Source organism: Neolamprologus multifasciatus, chromosome 23 (genome assembly GCF_963576455.1).
Source record: "Neolamprologus multifasciatus chromosome 23, fNeoMul1.2, whole genome shotgun sequence".
NCBI classification, from domain to species: domain Eukaryota; kingdom Metazoa; phylum Chordata; class Actinopteri; order Cichliformes; family Cichlidae; genus Neolamprologus; species Neolamprologus multifasciatus.
The window spans coordinates 8,172,513-8,190,631 of record NC_140460.1 but is presented as its reverse complement, the minus strand read 5'-3'; the positions used below and the strand labels follow the sequence as shown (position 1 = coordinate 8,190,631).

Below are 18,119 nucleotides of genomic sequence, written 5' to 3'. Positions count from 1 at the left end.
TTGGGGGGGCATGAAACATGACTCCTCCACAGTAAGAGGTGTTTTAAACGGAGGACAATCATTCGATACAAAAGAGGTGGCGTGAGCCATGGAAACGTCACCAGTCCCCGCCTTAAGTTATAAGAATCAATTGTTGGATTCCCCCCCCCCCCCCCCCCAAAAAAAAAAAAAAAAATCAGAATAGATTGTTGGAGGCGTTATCTTAACTGCCAGACACAGAGGGCACGCGGCTGTTGGAGACTTATCATCAGGATAAGTCAGACTGAAATAAAAAATAAAAACATCAGTGGTGTAATTTAATAGCTCTCTTTATCATTTTACTGGGAACAGTTCAAGAGGTGTGAAGAATGCGCTGCACCTCAGCCTGGATTGGCTGGGCTTTATGTTTGTGCGCATCTCTGGCCGTGCGCGCACAGGACTACACCGAGGACGACGAGATGATCCTGGACCTGGTCGGCGAGGACAGGACTGATCCTGAAACCGGAACCGACCCGGCAGCCGAGTTCATCAGGTGCAACAAGGTAATGGCATAGTGATTGTGTCAAAGGCATTAAATGCGCATCTTCAGTCATCAGCACCTGTCATTATTCCAAAAACGGGTAAAATATTTGATCCAATATTTTAACAAACAATCTTTGCTGATCTACCTGACAAGCTGCCAGTGTGAGATACAGATTCATTAAAATGTGCGCTCACATGCTGGGAGATAATACTTATTCATGTATTATTGTGAAAACAGCGCAATACACACACACACTATATATATATATATATATATATATATATATATATATATATATATATATATATATATATATATATATATATAAATCCAACTTATTGCACGCATGCCACATTTCTCCTGTGCACGTGGACATGAAGATCACATGTGCGGTGCATTCTTTCTACTGTCCAGGTAGCCTGGCGCATTCCCGGACAGTACATAGTTGTATTGCGTCAGGGGACGCACGAGTCTCAACTCCAGAGGACCATCAGAAGGCTGCGAAGTAAAGCAGCCAGGAGAGGGTACCTGGTGGAGATCCTGCAGACCTACGCAGGAGGACTGCGTGGCTTTCTGGTCAAAATGAGTAGTGACGTCCTTCACCTGGTAATTGCGTCACTTCACTGAATGTGTTCGGGAAAAGTGTGATTTAAACCTTTAAGGCAAAAAGGGGAATGCAGGGAAATAGATGTCATAGCAGATCCATTTTCTAAAGGTTAAGATATTCCGAACGGGACATCCTAAGAGCTTATAGGTGGAAGGCAGATCTAAGAAAGCAGCTATAGTCTTGAATAACACTGTAACATTGTAACATTGTATACTGGCACAAGACGAGTTAATGGCAGCAAAGATTGGAGTAATATGGATTTTCTGACTGCAGCATTTTGCAGAGGTCTGTGCAATCTGTGTATATTTGACCTACTTGACCAAAATAAAGTGAGAATACGGGAGTCTGGAATGAATGATAGACAAAGTGTACTACTTTCGGTTAAATATTGGCGGCGTTTTCAAGATTATTCATTTCGAGTCGCATAAGATGGACCGAGAATGATGAGAGGTGTGTGTGTATTTATGTGTGTTTTTTTAATTTTAAAATCTGTAAAATTATAAGTAAGTATAGATTTAAAGCAAAAGAACTCATCACCCGCCTTTAGACCCGCATTTCAAATCAAATGTCAGATGTTAACAAAGAGGTTTTGTGGAGCATTTGAAATCATTAAGCTGTAGGAGTTGAACAAAAATAATCAGAAACTTTGCTGAACAACACATAGAAAACATGAATTAGTTGAACTCTGTATAGTATGAGTGCTGGTGGTAATTTTAGACAGAGTTTCTTGACAGTTGAGAGGTTGTAGACCCACTTTTGGTATCTGCGCATTCTTGAATTATGTCAAAAAATAAAAAATACACAGATAAAACGTGAAACAGACTTCAAAGAAGGATGGTCAGCTTTACCCCCACTTGATTTAACAATCAACTTCCAGTTAATCTTTCCTTACCACCCACAGTTAAGTTTGTTTGTGTTCCTGTCAGGTGGCGAAGCTCCCTCACGTGCACTACATAGAGGAGGACTCATCCATCTTTGCTCAGAGCGCCCCCTGGAACTTGCAGAGGTTACTGCACCCTTACGGTGGTTTCTCTGAAAATGGAACATACAGACCTCCAAGTGAGTTTGTCTCTGTCCATGACTTATTTGTATTTTTCGTCGAAATCTAGGGAACCAAGTGCGCTCTTAAGCAATGTAACTACCGAGGCAAACAAAACATTTTGCATTAAGAGTTTCCGGAGTTATTGGGGCGGTCGGAGTAATATACAACTACCCCAATGTTTCTATTGTAAACAGCTCAAGAACAGCAGAAAACACGACTTTTCTTATTTCATTTTCCACATTTATGACAACAGGAACATTTATTCTACAGCGGCATATTCAGCAGTCTCATCTCTGTTATTATATCAAGCCGTAAACAACAAGGAATTCCTGTCTTTGTGTAATAAGCCAGATATTGAAAGGTGCCCCTCAGTTTAATTTCTATGAAGTCACCCGACGGTCACCATCACCATGGCAACCTTTAATTGCAGCCGCTTCAGAAGAACTAATTACATGCTAATATCTGTGTTGTGTTAGTTCAATTCAAGCTAAGCTTAATTACAGTTAGGTCCATAACTTGCTGGGCCAAGACACAATTTTTGTAGTTTTACCTTTGTGCACCGCCACAGTGGACTAGCATTCAAATTAGCATTATCTGTTAGGGAAGTAAATCCATTTTTTATATACAGATACATTTTCAGAGGCTCAGTAATAATTGGAAAATGGACTGACAGTTTCATGGCCAGGTGAGGCCTGTTCCTTGGTATTTCACATGAAGTAGTATATAATATCTGTGGTTGAACCAGGGTGTTGAACTTGTATTTGGTAACTATCTACTAGAAGTCCCAATGCCAATGCAAGAAACATTAATTTGTATAAATTTACTAGCCTTTAGACTGTGGTGGACAGGGGCTCAAAGAACCAGTTCTTTCTTTCTCATCTTCCCAAACATTTGTCACTGGAACTAAATGCTTATGGGGCTTTAAAAATGATCTTTTTTCCATTTAAATGACATCTGAGCCATTTGTGCAGTTTAGCTGTCAGATATCCATCAAGCAGTGCAGCTTTCCAACAGCAACCACACTGAGATTTCTTCCCTCAGAAATTGCATTTTCTAATTACATGTCAAATTCACCATCTGTCCTCTGCAGATGATGGAGGGAGGACGCAGGTGTATCTGATGGATGGCAGTGTGCAGAGTTCTCACAGAGAGGTTGAGGGACGGGTACTCATCACAGACTTCAATAACGCCCCTGAAGAGGATGGAGTCAGAGTTCACAGACAGGTTAAACGCATGCACGCACAAATTAAACATTTCAATTCAACAGCACTTATGTATTTGCAATTGCAGCTCAATAACATTCTCAATCCTCGTTCCACTGCAGGCCAGTCAGTGTGACAGTCATGGTACACACGTGGCAGGTATTGTGAGTGGATCAGATTCAGGTGTTGCTCGAGGGGCTGCTGTTAACCTAGTGCGTGTACTCAACTGTCAGGGTAAAGGGACCGTCTCAGGAGCTCTGGCAGGTAAGACAGAAACTGTTGAACTGTACTTTGTACTAAAGACTACCAGAGCCAAGCAAAAACTCTTAAAGTTTCTTTCTCTTGGGTCATGGTGACACATTTTCCAGTCACACATTTTTAGTAGCACGAGCTCATGGATGGCATGACAAATATTTCAGTTTTATCGAAACATTGTTTTCCAGAGGACATCTTCTGACTATGACTCTGGCCCTTTCCCTCTAGATATACATGGGGAGTGTCATAACTGAGTTATTGCAAGAACATGAGTGGGTCATATGTTTAATATTTTGGCTGTTGACTGGTTCTTTGTGGGCACAGGTAGTGCAACCATCATCTACAGTGTACAGAATTCTAATCTACATTATGAGCGCCATGTTTCACTCTTACAGCAACTTTGATTTAAAGCTGCAGGTAGAAAAAAAAACACCTATATTTGTAGAAAAAAATTAAATAAAAAAGACCCCAACTGCAGCAGTTCTTCAGTCTCTGTTCACCAGACAGAAGAACCAGACTTTTCTCTTCTTCTTCTAAAACCTGAGAAGTTCAGGTCAGACTGTTTGTGTTAAAATATAAATAATTATGGGTAGTATGAATCCCTAGGAGACCAATGATCCCTAACCATGCAGCTATAAACTCTTAGTCTGGTTTTTTAAGATGTTTAGAACACACTTTCATTTCATTAACTGTATTGAAAGAGAAAAGGAAGATGGCCACTTCTCCAGTGTAAAACTTCCAATTTTTCTTGAGTGTATGAGGTTTTAGATTGTCCCTTTCCCCTTTCTGTCAGGAATGGAATACATCCGAGCCACTTTACTGGCCCGCCCAGTGGATGCAGTAGTCGTGTTGCTTCCTTTTGCCGGTGGCCTCAGCCGTTCATTAAATACAGCCTGTCGAGACATGGTGGCTAACAGAGCTGTGGTCATCGCCGCAGCAGGGAACTACAGAGATGATGCCTGTCTCTACTCACCTGCTTCAGAGCCTGAGGTAATTTAACACTGAAAATGCAATCACATTCTGGCCCACCTACATGCGACCCTTACCTTTACCTCCTTTCGTGTGTGTGTGTGTGTGTATAGGTCATCACAGTGGGGGCAGTTAACTCAATGGACCAGCTCATGTCACAGGGAGCAGGTGGCACCAACTTCGGCCGCTGCGTTGATTTGTTTGCACCCGGCGACGACATCGTTAGTGCCAGTAGTGACTGCAGCACCTGCTTCACCTCCCGCAGTGGAACCTCACAGGCTGCTGCACACACTGCAGGTACGCAAACACACACACACGCACGCAAAAGCAATCTGTGTATGCTGTTGGTATATCAATCATTCTTTTATTATGGACTCAATGATCCTTACAAAAAAAAATCACATAAACACTAGAAAAAATATAATTGCATATTATAGATCATTGCAGGGAAAGCAGCTGTAGCAGTGTCTCCACACCTGGGATTCGTGGCATGTTGTAATACATCTTATATTTGATAATCCCGCGATGATTTTCAGAGGCATTAAGCCTGCAGATAAATTTATGCATGAGATTTCTGAAAACAACTTTAAAAGTACTGACTTGTGCATCCACAAATATAATTCACTTGCGCTGACAAATCAAGGTTTTCTCTCTAATGATCACTCAGAAGACTTTCACTAGTTAGCATACAAGTATGCAGTGTACAGATGTGTACGGCATGCTTTAAATAGGGATATCTTCACTAAAGTTGCATAAGAAAGGTTGTGCATTAATCACTTTTGCACATCAGTATCGTTACCATTTGTCACAGCATAATTGCTTCATAATTTGTTTTTATCTGTGTAGGTGTCGTAGCAGTGATCCTGTCGTCCAATCAGATTGCATCACCATTGCACGTCCTCCATATGATGCTGCATTACTCCATCAGCAACACTATCGACTTCCTATCTCTGTCCGAAAGCCATCGGCTCACTACGCCAAACCTGGTAGCAGCCATGCCTCCGGCTATCAAAACGTCACCAAGTTAGTGACTCACGTGCATTTATCACACACAGACTTATAGTATCTATATGTAGTTCACATATGTGTTCCTATTTCTACATGCAGATGGGGAGCTACTGTGTCGGTCAGTGTGGTCAGAGAGGTCAGGAGTCGCGAGCACCGACAGGGTCATCAGCCGCTGTCGTCAAGGGGAGGAAATGATGGGCTGCAGCAGTTATGCTCCTGAAGGCGTCCGTGTGGGGGAAACCATCACTGTTAGTTCAGTTACATCAGCCATAATATCAACAATAACTTCACTCTAAAGTCTATAAGTCTACGGACAAACCCTCACCTCTGTGTTTACAGATGAACAGCGGACACATGGAGTGTATTGCCCATAATGGTCCAGCAGGTAAAGGTGTGTATGCTGTGGCCCGCTGTTGTGTGATAAGCGGTCTGCGGTGCCAGGTCCATGCTAGTCCTGAGCAAGGACAAGCTGCTCAGTGCGTCGGCCCCCAGCACCACCTGACCGGTGAGTCACGTGTACAATCTGCAGGAGTTTGAATGAGGCAGTCAGTTTGACATTTTAGGAGAAACTCTTGTTTTCTTGCTGAGAGTTAGAAGAGAAAATAAATGACACCATCATGTGTGTCTATAAATCAGAAGTTTAACTATCAGCTCATAATTTTGCAAAAATATTACCGTAAAAAAACAAAGGGGTAATATATTAAATATTAACACTCACAGGACACTTTATTAGGTACACCTTGCTAGTACTGGGTTGATCTTTTTTTTTTCTTTTTTTTTTACCTTGGTTTAGTTCTTTATGGCAGCGGTCCCCAACCTTTTTTGCGCCACGGACCGGTTTATGCCCAACAATATTTTCATGGACCGGCCTTTAAGGTGTCGCGGATAAATACAACAAAATAAAACTAGTACTGGTACCGAAAAAAAGAAAATTTATTCATAACACACTTGAAAAGACCCAGGAAAACCGAGTAAACAATAAAAACTATAACAAAATAACGCTATACATATATAGTTCAAAACTATACATTTCACACCTGAGCCTCAACTCTCGCGGCCCGGTACCAAACGACTCACGGACCGGTCCGGTCCGAGGCCCGGGGACCGCTGCTTTATGGCATAGACATAGATTCAACAAGGTGCTGGAAACATTCCTCAGAGATTTTGGACCATATTAACATGATAGCATCGCACTGTTGCTGCAGGTTTGTCGGCTGCACATGTATGATGCAAATCTCCTGATCCACCATATCCCACGTGTGCTGGATGGTCATTTGAGTACATTGAAGTCATTGTCTAAGAAACCATTCTGAGATGATGTGAGCTTTGTGACATGGTGCGTTATCCATAAAGGGATAGACTTGATCAGCAATAGTGCTAAGGTAGGCTTTTTCTGACCACTCTGCATATATCCAAGAGATTGTTGTGTGTATTTCAGCAGTTTGTCAAGTACTCAGACCAGCCACTCTAGCACAAACGGCATTCAAAATCCCTTAAATCACCTTCCTTCCCCATTCGGATGCCCTGATGCACAGTTTGAGTCATTTGCCAATCAAAGCTAACTTTATTTATAGGGCACTTTAAAAACAGTGAGCACTGACCAAGTGCTGAACATAAACTAAAAAGAATAAAAATATAAATACTAAAAAAACCCCAAAACAAATGAAATGACAGTAACAATAAAGAACACCAACATCAGAAAGACAATAAAATTAACATACTATTCTGGGTTCATGTGATTAGCTGATTTGCATTAATTAGCAGTTGATGAGGTGTAGTTAAAGACTATTAATTTGGACTTAATCTTCCATTTAACAAGTCCTCTCTATTTTTCATGAACATGTGTACAGATTACATAAAAATATAGCTGGTGCAGAGCTGTTGTTTTTATTTTATTTTATTTTGAATATTTGTATTAATTTCATTTCAGCTAGTTTTCAGTGTGTTAGGAGTCTTAGCTTGAAGTTAAGCAGGTTGTCTCGACAATGATGTGATTAGTGATATGATCATGGCCATTTGTACCTAACATAGTGGACAGACAGTGAATAGGGCTCTTCAGATAGATTTTATTTTATCCATACCAACAATAAAAAAAATTATAAAATAAATACTAATACAAATCTAATACTGTTAGATCAAGGAAACGATGTTCCAGAAAGCATCTGGGAAAACGTGGAGGAAAAAATTATTTATTTAATATCTTTTTGTTTTAAATTAGTAATCAGAGATCATAGTTTAATGTTTCATAGCTGGCAGAATGAATACAGCTCTTTGAACACTGTTGATATTGTTTATGATAAGTTTAGCCAAGAGACTCCTCCCTCCAGCTTCACACTAAGAGATATAGGAAGTGGGATGAAATGTCAACCCCCTTTAAAAACAAAAACAAAGTCTATTAATTTAAATTTAGTTGCTGTCGATGTACTGAAGCGATGCACCTCAGGTATATAATCTGTATTTTTTAGTCAAAGTCAGGTTGCTGCATTTAGAATATCTTAGCCAGGTATGCTTGTTCCCATGGTAATCACCCTGAAAGGAAAATGTAACCCTAGCCAGCACAATTGCCAGCTACTCCACGAGTGTGTGATAGAAAAAGCAGCTTTTCAAATGTCATTAGAGCACTTAAATGACTTTACATTACATTTCTCATTGGTTGCCTCCATAGTGGTCTCTGTGAGGAGGATCAGTTAATGCTTGGCAACAGCGCCTCTAAAGTTCTTTGCTCCTTCTTCATGTTTAAAGATTCAGCTGATTCTTCTCTAGGGTGTACATCGATGTCCACAGCTGAGATCTCATCTGATTCGCATCCACGTCACAGCCAGGGGAAGCGCTGCACGGTGAAAGAGGGGGTCACATCACACGCGATATGCTGCCACGCTCCATCTCTCGAGTGCAACTTGTTGGAAAACATATCAGCTGACAAAGATCAGGTGAAATAAAATAAAAATCACAGTAAAAACTTTGAGAATCAGCTACTGGAAGTTACCTCAGAAGTTATCATTTTCCTTCAGGTTGAGGTTTCCTGTCCTTCCGGCTGGACTCTGACAGACTGCAGTGCCGTCTCTCGGGGCTCTGCTATCTTGGGGCCAGTTGCCAAGGGAAACAGTTGCCATGTCTATGGTGTCACGGGAGCGGATGGAGCAGCGGGTGCTGCCGTCTGCTGTCGTGTCGCACCACCAGAGCAGCAAGCTGCAACACCTCACTGATCCGGTTTCACCTCACTTTGGTTTCTAACATCGTTGAAACAGCTTTGACGTTGCCATTTTTGTCTTTGGTCAGTTTTAAACCCCCTTACACTTTTCTGAGAAACCTCAACATCCTTAATATTCACTTAAAGCACTTCTGTAAAGCTGTTTGTGTGTGTTTTAGTTTTAGGATTACGCCAAATTATGCTCCAGTGCACATATTATATGTGACTTGACAACCTGTAAGCTATTTTTGTATCTTTTTACAAAACAGTTATAATAAAAAGAGCTTTCACAAACATACGGTTTGGATAATAGTGTAGTATTTACCGGGTATACTATCCGCATGCTGTTTCTAAGTTAATAAACTGAACAAATGAAATCAAAATGTTAAGCTCTGGTGTCAGCCATGTGTGTTTTAGAGTGGAAAAACATGATAATGTGCACCACAGGTTGTCACAGTTAGCATGTGTTATGTATGCACTGATTTCCCGACATTCCTCAGTCTTGTGCAGCACAGCTGCAGGTAATCAGCCTGCTCGGCAGCTTGATTAACAAGTCAAGTACCTTTTGCTCATTTTGTGAAACAGTAGGTGGAAACAAAATGAGGTAAATGGCTAACAGTAGGGACACCAGTTAAAACAAATTCATGTCTGCCCAGAGTGTTATTGTGACAGTGGCTTTTATGGCTCCACAGTTAGAGACTTAGTTCTGATACAGAGGTGGGTGACTTCAGTGTGAACAAGAGCAAAAGGAAGCATATAAACCACTGTCAGCTAGCTTCTATCCGACTGAACCTATATGACCAAAGACTGATAAAAAATAAAAACAAAGTTTACCCAGAATATAGTAAATGAAGCTAGTGCTGAATTCATGTGTGTAATTCTGTTTGCAGGATGCAGAGTCGGTACAAATTAAAGATTTAAGCTATTCTGATTTAGAATCAGCATTCTCAAAGATTCAGTTGGTGTTTGTTTCTTATGTCATTTTTTGTAACCATTTAACTAGTGACCTGATCCATCAGCTGTAATGGTCAAACTTAGAAGCCTGAGCCTTCTATGAGTTCTAAAACATAAAAGAAACTGCTCTTGTTTTGTATTATTTGGTCTGCTGTAACCTGTAAATGGTTCCCAAATGGTATGCCTTAAGGCAAGTTCAGGCCTGCTAAAAAAATGAGCTGTTTATTGCAATTTACACAAATGGGCACCAAAAGTTTCGAAAACCCGTGCTGTAAACAAATTAAATTATCTGCTGTGCACCGTCTCTGCTGCATAAATTGATATCAGTATCAACATTGGGGCCACAGGTAATGTTTTTAAGGTGCTGTAGACTGTATATAAAAGATGGATGTAGGTTCCAGGACTAAAAAAAAGTATGTGTGGATTTGTGTGCATTTTTGCTAATGACCACCAGGAGCTACTTATCTAGTTGCAAAGAGAAGTCCAGTTTAATAGAATGAGAAAGTGGTCCTTAGCTTGTTTGCCTAGTAAAAGCTTTCCTGATGAGTTTAAGACCTTAGCGTGTAGATTCAAGCCTTGCTGAAGACCAGCTGTTGTTCATTTGGTGAATTATAGTTCCTATTCGTGACTACAAAGATAATAAATTGAAATGTGGCCTCCCAGTTTGTCATTATCTTGTTTTAAAAGAGCTAAGATGGTGAAAATGCTCAGTTTGAAGCTTCACAAAACAACTGGCGATATCACAGAGGTTACGCCTTTTATATACAGTCTACGGTTGTATCATGGGACAGTATATAGAAATGCATAAAGACAATATTTGCAAAAGGTTGTGCATTCCAGTTTATTTTATATCAAATTTCCCCTTAATCAAACTCTGATGTACAAATTAAAACTGAGTCTTAACATGCATTACAGAGTCTTGCGATGTCAGAAGTGAAGTTTCAAAATTGAATGACAGTAAAAACCCGTATAGATGCCAATCCCTAACCTCGCACCTACCCATCCCTCCCTGCATCCCAGGATTAAAACAAGATTGTTTTGAAGTTGTTTTTTTTCTTTTTTTCTATTTTTAAGTATTTGTGGTGATGTAGCAGAGGGCCAAACCAACAAAACTCTTGGCTGAATGTAACTCATGTTGCCATGGTCATGTAATCACTTGGCACAGACTGCATGCAGCTCCTTCAGATCGCCCATAACCAGCCACTGTGAAGGGGCGTGTGTTTGTGACATTAATGATACCAAATTACACAGCAAACAACATGTGGAGGGGGTGGGGGCTGATTTTGTTTTTTTTCCATCACGCAGAAAAGACAAACCTCACCATCACTTACTGCCACACATGCAAACGTGCTGGAGAGCACGATGTGACATTCACATCTAATGAGAGGAAAATGGGGTGGAGGAGCATGGAAGGGCTAAAGCAGTGTCTTTCCTCTTCTCGGATGCAGAGGAGCCAGCGGATTGATCGCACGTTGATTCCAACAGAAAATCATTTTGCATGGTAGCTTCCTAGGTCCTTACATTGTAAACATTGACCTGTTAAAGCTGAGAGCTAATCTGCTAAGCAAGTTTAGGCTCATGTCTTAAAACATGTTAGTGAAAGCGTGACTTCATTAAAACTACCTAGCATGAATTATCTACAAAGTGTCTCTGTCTGAGTGCAGAGTGAAGAGAAGCAGCATTTTACCATCATCAGAACCCTGTCGTGTTGCCTAAACCCTGTGTTACTGGGTAAAACTTCCACGCCCACCTCCCCATTCACACACAGAGTCAACAGTTACATTCCTACAGTCCTTTGTCACAACACACAGAGGAAATTCCCTGTAGTAGTTTCAAAAATAATGCAAAGGAAGAAGCCCTGTTGCCCTTCTACATGACCACAGGAGACACTTGGTTTAGCGTCACGGGTGGAGCAGGTGAGGACGTACCTCATCGGAGATGTGACGAGACAGTGTCCGAGGGGAGACGGGAGGGAGATCGGGAGGTTAAGGCACTTCAAGTCTCCCGATGATGGGGGCAGGGATGATGGTAACATGGGTGTTGCTCTCCAGTAAAAACTAGAGCTACATTTGGGTTTAGCTCCTCTGTGTGTGTTTCCAAAGGTTGACAAAAGCAAAAGGCAAAGCAAAATGTAAACTCCATCAGAAAAAAAAAAGAAACCTGATAAAGCAGAGGTAACAGTGAGGTGAAGAGGACCTGTTCTCTGTCTTTGTGAGCGAAGTGAATGAGTGACACACGCCTGCATGTTTTTCAGAAGTTCTAGTTTTTGTGTGCATGTGTGTGTGTAACCTTGGCACCTAAAAATAAAAACCTGCTCCTGAGCTCCCCTTCAGGCAGCACTGATGGCCCACCACAACTGATCTGCGCTCTTCCAGATCAGCTTTTTCCTGCATAAGGCTCGAGTCCCTAATCCTCTGCAGTAATTCAATTCATCCAGATTCAAAGAAAAGTGGCATTGAAAATAAAACACAGCGACAAAAAGAATAAAATCCAGAACACGAGGCCGCTTGTCAGCAAGGAGGAGGAGTGGAGGGAGAGTACTGACCATGGCACTGCTTGTTTCAGATATGCTGAGGGTCTGGAACCGTCATACAACAGGACCAGCCCCCTACTGCATCCCGATGGCTACACTGTGGTGGCCGAGGGTCAAAGGTCAAGTCACAGGCAGACTGGCTTGCCATCAGGGCTCTCATGTGTTGCATAAGTGGCACTGCAAATATAAGTTGTTAAAAGCAAAAGAAGACGAGGCTCTAGAGGAACTGACCAGTGCTGCTGTACATCACAACAGAATGGGTTGGACTATAAAGTGCATACTTAAACCCACCCTCCCTCCCAAGTGCTTATATGTGGAGGTGTTCCTGTCTGTAAGTTCCTCTAGAGCAGCTAAATGTGACCTCCCGCAATTTGCATGGCTGTGAGAGAAGAGCACAGGACACTTTAAAATATTATCTTACACTGGAAATAACATCTATGGAACAAAATCTTTACAATATGAATATGTAGATAAATTGGCAAACATGAGCAGAAAATTGTTAAAACACAACCCAAACCCATCCTCCACCTTGCTGTCATTCTGAGTGAATGAATGAATAAAAGGATAAACTGAAGTCATCCATGATTGTGGAAGGTTATTTGCACTTCCCACCCTAATCAACTCTGCTGCCCTTAATGATAATGCATCTCCATCATCGCCTTGGCTCATGTGAAAGGAAGTAATTCATGATTTATTCATAGCTCCTTCGTTGCCTTAGCGACCGAGACAAATGTTCTGATTGGCTTGCTGTGGAGTCCTAAATGTCCTGACCAATCAGAGGCAAAGTGCAGCCTTTTCGAATGGCTTCCCGGAGCTGCCTCTCCTTTGGAGGGATCCCACTGGTAGGACGACCTAGGGGTCCACATCTTCTAGATCGCTCTTAGAATCACCGAGCATCATGGGAGACTCTGACCCCTGTGGTAGAATAGAGGGAAGTTGGATTAAAAAAACAAAAAAAGTTGAATTATCCATCTGTTAGGCAGAGCCAGGAGGATTATAATTTCTATTCAACACACCGATTGTCTATAATGTTGTTATGTGAGCACAAGTGACAATCTGGGGTTGTGTGGGCATCCTGACAGCCCCAGCGGGAGTCGGAGAAGAATGAAACAGCTTCAAATCCACCTCTAATAATAACCGTGGGCGGTAACAAACTGCTTTTGACAGAAGCCAATGAGATGATCCATTTTTGCTCTATTCTTCTCTTTCGGGCTTATGTGAGCTGAGCGGAAACTGCTTTAAAACCATGAGTCATTTGAGAGCTCCACTGTTCTAAGCTGCTCGTTTGGGTGTAGCTGAGAGTTACCTGTCGGAGACTGCGGTCAGCGTTTTCATTCGCCGGGCTGCCGTCAGAACCATTACTGCTACCAGACTGCTCTTTCTCATTTAACAATGCTGTAGCATAGGCCAAGGTATCCTGCAGAGTGTGACACACACGCACACACACACACACAGGGAAAATAAACAATATGAGTGAGTGTGAGTGTAATAGGAGAACTGGAGGGCGTTGATATATGGTATTTTTGTGTGTGCGTGTATTTACCTGTGCAGAAATTGTGCGCTGGAAGGTTTTATTGGTGGATGTCTCATTTGAGACGTTGCTCTGTGGAGTCCAGTAATGTTCTGTCATCTGAAGGCAGAGAGAGTCACTGTGAGCATACAGCATAATTTACAGTTCTTCATAAGTGCCATAGTGGTTAAGCTAAGTGTCTCCTAAACAGGGGGCACTGTAAAGACTCTCGTTTAGCTCCAGTAATATGAAAATTAATGATGGAACAAAACAATTAATATACTGAGTGAGCTGTGAACAAAAATGTATACAGAAAGAAACAACAACAAGCAAGATAAGTTATGATGGTAATAAATATGACTTATAAGAGTTTTAAGTTCAGTTCGGAAAAACAGTTCAGTTACCTAAAGTTCGCTGTAATGAATAGAAAATAGTAACTGTATAGTCTGCATACAACAATGCTGTTTTTTTGTTAGTTTATTGTTTATCTATTACTTAAATACTTTGGTGTAGTACGAATGGCCATGGGGGAGATTTTTGTAAGTAGTAAAAGCGGTAAAACTTATGAAAACACAGTTAAAAGTCCAAAGTCGATCCCCCCCTTCACATTTTCCAATGCAGTCCAGTGGGCTGATTGATCCTCAGACCTCATGTTTGGCACCAAGTGGTAACTATTATAAAGGCAAACTTTACTAAACTATCATTTAGCTAAATAAAAAAACGTTCTAAAAAAAATAAATAAATAAAAAATTTATGCCGTGCTAAACTGAGTTCAGATTTAAACTAATATTTGAAAGGCTGATTCGTTTTTAACAACACAGTGTGTCCGAATTCACCTGTAAGAATTTTGAGGTTATGTTGGATTAAATAATAAGAAGGGAATGGGAAACACTGAGGTTTGGGCTTAAAGGCACTGGGGATTTTTGTTGGCTGCTGTCCTCCATCCTTCTCACTTCTACTGTCAATTACAAAAGCCAAAAATGCCTCACACTAATGTGATGTACACTATATGGATAAATGTACTGGGCCACCTACAGAAACTGGTTGCCCATGGAAATCCAGGCTATGAAGCTCCCAGCCCACAGTTACTGAGCTGATGTTCATGGCAGAGGAGGTTTGGAAATCTGCAGTTACTGAATCATCAAGTGTTGGCATCTCTTAAGCACTATGCAACTCCTCTTAGGCTACGTTCACACTGCAGGTCTTAATGCTCAATTCCGATTTTTTGATCAAATCCGATTTTTTTGTCTGCTCGTTCACACTACAAATAAAATGCGACAGCAAACGCGCTCTAGTGTGAACCCTCAAAGCGACCCGCATGCGCAAAAGAAGATGTCACACACAACGCGCTCTGTTTAGACCCAGAACAAACAATATTGTTTGACTGATGGCCCTTAATATAAAGACTTCAGACTTCACGTTTCCCAATTTTTGCTTTAAGTTATTTTGTTATTTACATAATAATGTAGATAACCTAATAATTATCCTTATTGCTGTTTTAGAGAGGAGCAGTGCTTCAAAGGATAGTTGCAGATTTCTGTCAGAATCTGCAGATTACACAGTACAAATAAAATGTTAACGTTTCTCCAACGTGGTCTTCCAAGCAGTTTCACCGGATGGCCAGGAAGCGTTCGCAATGTCTTATTGGGTGCTGATAATTGGCGTCTGTCTTGTGTCAGTGACATAAAAGACGGATTTAATGCGACTTGACCGTTCACACAGCAGTTGCTTTCTGAAACATCGGATATGTATCGGATTCAGTACCACATACGAAAGTGACCCAGATCGGATTTGAAAATATCGGATTTGTGCCGTTCACACTGTCATACCATGATCGGATATGGGTCGCATAGGGTCAAAAAAAATCGGATTTGATGCGCTTTCGCCTGCAGTGTGAACGTAGCCTTAGTAACCTTACGTGATCTTCCATTTCATGGCTGAGTTGTTGTGGTTCTGAAACATTTTCTTCTTTCCCAAATGTTTGTAAATGTTGGGTGCAATGGGACTGAAAACATGTCACTTTAAAGATTAAGAGGTGTGGCCCTGTACTTTTGTTCATGTAGTGTAGGTGGTCCTACAGTATTTCTTAGGCTTGCCTTTTTCTGGAGCCACTGCACCGCCCAACTCCAGGTGCCAGACAAATCCTTGAAGTAGTCCTTAGCTTGAGGACACCTGGAGAGTGGGAGGGATGAAAGCAGGGTCAGAATTATGTTGGTAGGTTAATCTGCTAATACTACTACTATTACAGTTGATAATAGTTTATACTGGAAAAAAAACCACATAACAACCAAATATTTTTCTGCCCAAGTCTGATCCCTAAACCGCAGATGTACTCACTTTTGAGCTAATGTGACCAGGAACTTAACACACTGGTAGCAGCGCCTGCTGTCCACATTGTTGCTCTGCTGCATCAAAGCTATGGAGAAAACACATTATGAGCTACAAGGATTTGTAAACTGTTGTCAATAGGAAAAAAACAAAACAACAGACATACCTAATAGACCTTTCTCTGACTCAAAAGCATACTTGAGTCTCTGGGATTGCAGAGGGTCTTCCATTACCTGTGGAAAAGATTTAAATGAAGTTAGGAAATGTGAGACCTCATAGTGACCACGCAACATGAAAGATCAACAGAGGAAGGGTCACTGAAGGATGTTACTCACTAGAAGCTCCTGCAGCATCAGAAAAATGTTCTTCAGTTCATGAGGTGGAGCTGTCTCCAGCTGTGTCTGTGAAGAGTACAAAACAATTTAGTGCATACTGATTGTGGAGTAAATGTGGTTGAGCTGCTTTTCAGAGATTCTTACTTTGAGTAACTGCAGAACTCCCAGAGAGAAGGGCTCATTACAGAACGAGCTGTAGGTCACCATCTCTATCAGGAGAGACAGTGCGCCTGATAACTCACGCATTGCAAACATCACCTGTTGGGTATTTACAATTGTCAAAATTGTCAATCAAAGAGCTTCTGAGTCTTTTCTATTTAATAATGAAGAAGTAAAACATTGAACTGATGGTTTTTATCTTACCTCTAGAAGGTAAGGCTGTCCTTCTGGAGTAAAAAGTGAGGCAAGGATGTCCGCATGGAGAGGGAGAAGAGGGGTGGAGGACAGGACACTACTCAGGCGCAGCTTAAGCCCTCCGGGAGCTACGTGAGGAACAACGGGTGATAAACAAACAATCACAATAAGACTCAGGCTGTGTCAGTAGGTGCACATTTGTAGTAGTGTGAGAAACAAATTTAGGTGCATCACCCTGTGTGCGCTGGGGGCTGAGGTCAGAGTGCAGAGTGATCAGGGCCAGAGTGCTGTGCAGGTGAAGAAACTCACGAGCCTGAGCTGGACTCCACCTTCGGTTCTGTAAAAACACAAAGTAAAACCTCTCTGCCTTTCTTTGGAGGTTTTTTCTACGTATACCCAACTGAGAAGTGCCCTCAATACAGACCCAGAACTCGCTTGAGAGATTATATACCTCATTTTACCTGGGAATGACTTGGGATCTCTCTAAACTGTTACTATTGAGAAGGATGTCTGGAATACCTGCTTAACCTGTTACCACTGCAACTCATCGTTGGATAAGCAAAAAACTTACACTTTGTTTCCTGAGTGTAATTCAGTGAGTGGAAAAGTTGAGTTAAAGTGAAAACATTAAGAATGACAAACATATGAAACATGCAGTGTGTATTATGTAAACTGTACCTGGTTGTTCTGCCTATTGGGGCCCAACAGAAAGATGAGCATCCGGCGATACGCTGAGTGTTTCAACAACAACTGACAAGGACCGCAACCCTGAGAGAGGGAGGGAGAGAGTGAACAAAAAATAGAGAACACTCAGGAAATCAAACAGTCATTAAATTTAATGGCTTGTACTTTAACACTCAATTTTGAAGAATTACCCTCTGAGCGAAGTTGCTGAAGAGGTTGAAATACTGCGCACAGTTCTTCACATTCTCAGGAACATCTTTGTCCAGTAAGGAGAGCAGAGCATCTGTTAAACTGTCTAGTCCTGGATCTCCAAACTGAAGTGCACTCTCCAGAGTCTTTTCGAGGATGGATGCAACCACCACCCTCACCTCTCTTACACTGCACTCCAACAGACAAACCCTAAGGAAATGTCAAAACAATCAATATGAGCACTCCAGTGAAGGGAAATAAACCTCTAAGGCAGGAACTTCAATTAACATGACTAATGTCTTATCATAAGACACTCAGTATCTTATGATAAAATCTGAAAGGACAGACAAGTCTACAACACTGTTCATGTGGGAAATTTCTTTGTTGTACTTTGCTTAACAGTTCTGGCTGCTTTGGCCTTGAGGCACATAGTTAAGTGTGACAATCTGTACCTCTG

At 41.4% G+C, this 18,119-nt stretch overlaps 2 protein-coding genes across 4 annotated transcripts in view; one reads left to right on the top strand and one right to left on the bottom strand.

Annotated features, from left to right (window-relative positions):
- The first annotated feature begins 188 nt into the window (after window positions 1-188).
- pcsk9 (proprotein convertase subtilisin/kexin type 9) lies at window positions 189-12,219 on the top strand. The gene is made up of 12 exons (XM_085150365.1): window positions 189-521; window positions 917-1,108; window positions 2,036-2,168; window positions 3,242-3,375; window positions 3,476-3,617; window positions 4,402-4,598; window positions 4,691-4,874; window positions 5,424-5,600; window positions 5,685-5,833; window positions 5,925-6,090; window positions 8,349-8,515; window positions 8,597-12,219. The coding sequence occupies exons 1-12, from the start codon at window positions 348-350 to the stop codon at window positions 8,789-8,791; spliced, it is 2,010 nt and encodes a 669-aa protein (XP_085006491.1). The 5' UTR covers window positions 189-347; the 3' UTR covers window positions 8,792-12,219.
- Window positions 8,892-18,119, bottom strand: part of usp24 (ubiquitin specific peptidase 24) — a 35,462-nt gene continuing 26,234 nt past the window's right edge. For all 3 annotated transcript variants that reach the window (XM_085150362.1, XM_085150363.1, XM_085150364.1), the window contains 12 exons: window positions 17,665-17,872; window positions 17,468-17,557; window positions 17,024-17,126; window positions 16,799-16,917; window positions 16,580-16,693; window positions 16,436-16,501; window positions 16,267-16,333; window positions 16,110-16,188; window positions 15,869-15,944; window positions 13,806-13,892; window positions 13,569-13,679; window positions 8,892-13,177 (listed from right to left, as the gene is read on the bottom strand). In XM_085150362.1, the coding sequence (XP_085006488.1) occupies window positions 13,115-13,177; window positions 13,569-13,679; window positions 13,806-13,892; window positions 15,869-15,944; window positions 16,110-16,188; window positions 16,267-16,333; window positions 16,436-16,501; window positions 16,580-16,693; window positions 16,799-16,917; window positions 17,024-17,126; window positions 17,468-17,557; window positions 17,665-17,872 (1,183 nt within the window). In that variant the 3' untranslated portion in view covers window positions 8,892-13,114. The remainder of the gene's footprint in view (window positions 13,178-13,568; window positions 13,680-13,805; window positions 13,893-15,868; window positions 15,945-16,109; window positions 16,189-16,266; window positions 16,334-16,435; window positions 16,502-16,579; window positions 16,694-16,798; window positions 16,918-17,023; window positions 17,127-17,467; window positions 17,558-17,664; window positions 17,873-18,119) is intronic.

Excerpts from the sequence above, each read along its gene's own strand:
- pcsk9 (XM_085150365.1), top strand. The coding sequence starts at position 348 with ATGCGCTGCACCTCAGCCTGGATTGGCTGGGCTTTATGTTTGTGCGCA. Across the intron at positions 522-916 it reads AGTTCATCAGGTGCAACAAG|GTAGCCTGGCGCATTCCCGG; the intron begins GTAATGGCATAG and ends TCTACTGTCCAG. Across the intron at positions 3,376-3,475 it reads GAGTCAGAGTTCACAGACAG|GCCAGTCAGTGTGACAGTCA; the intron begins GTTAAACGCATG and ends GTTCCACTGCAG.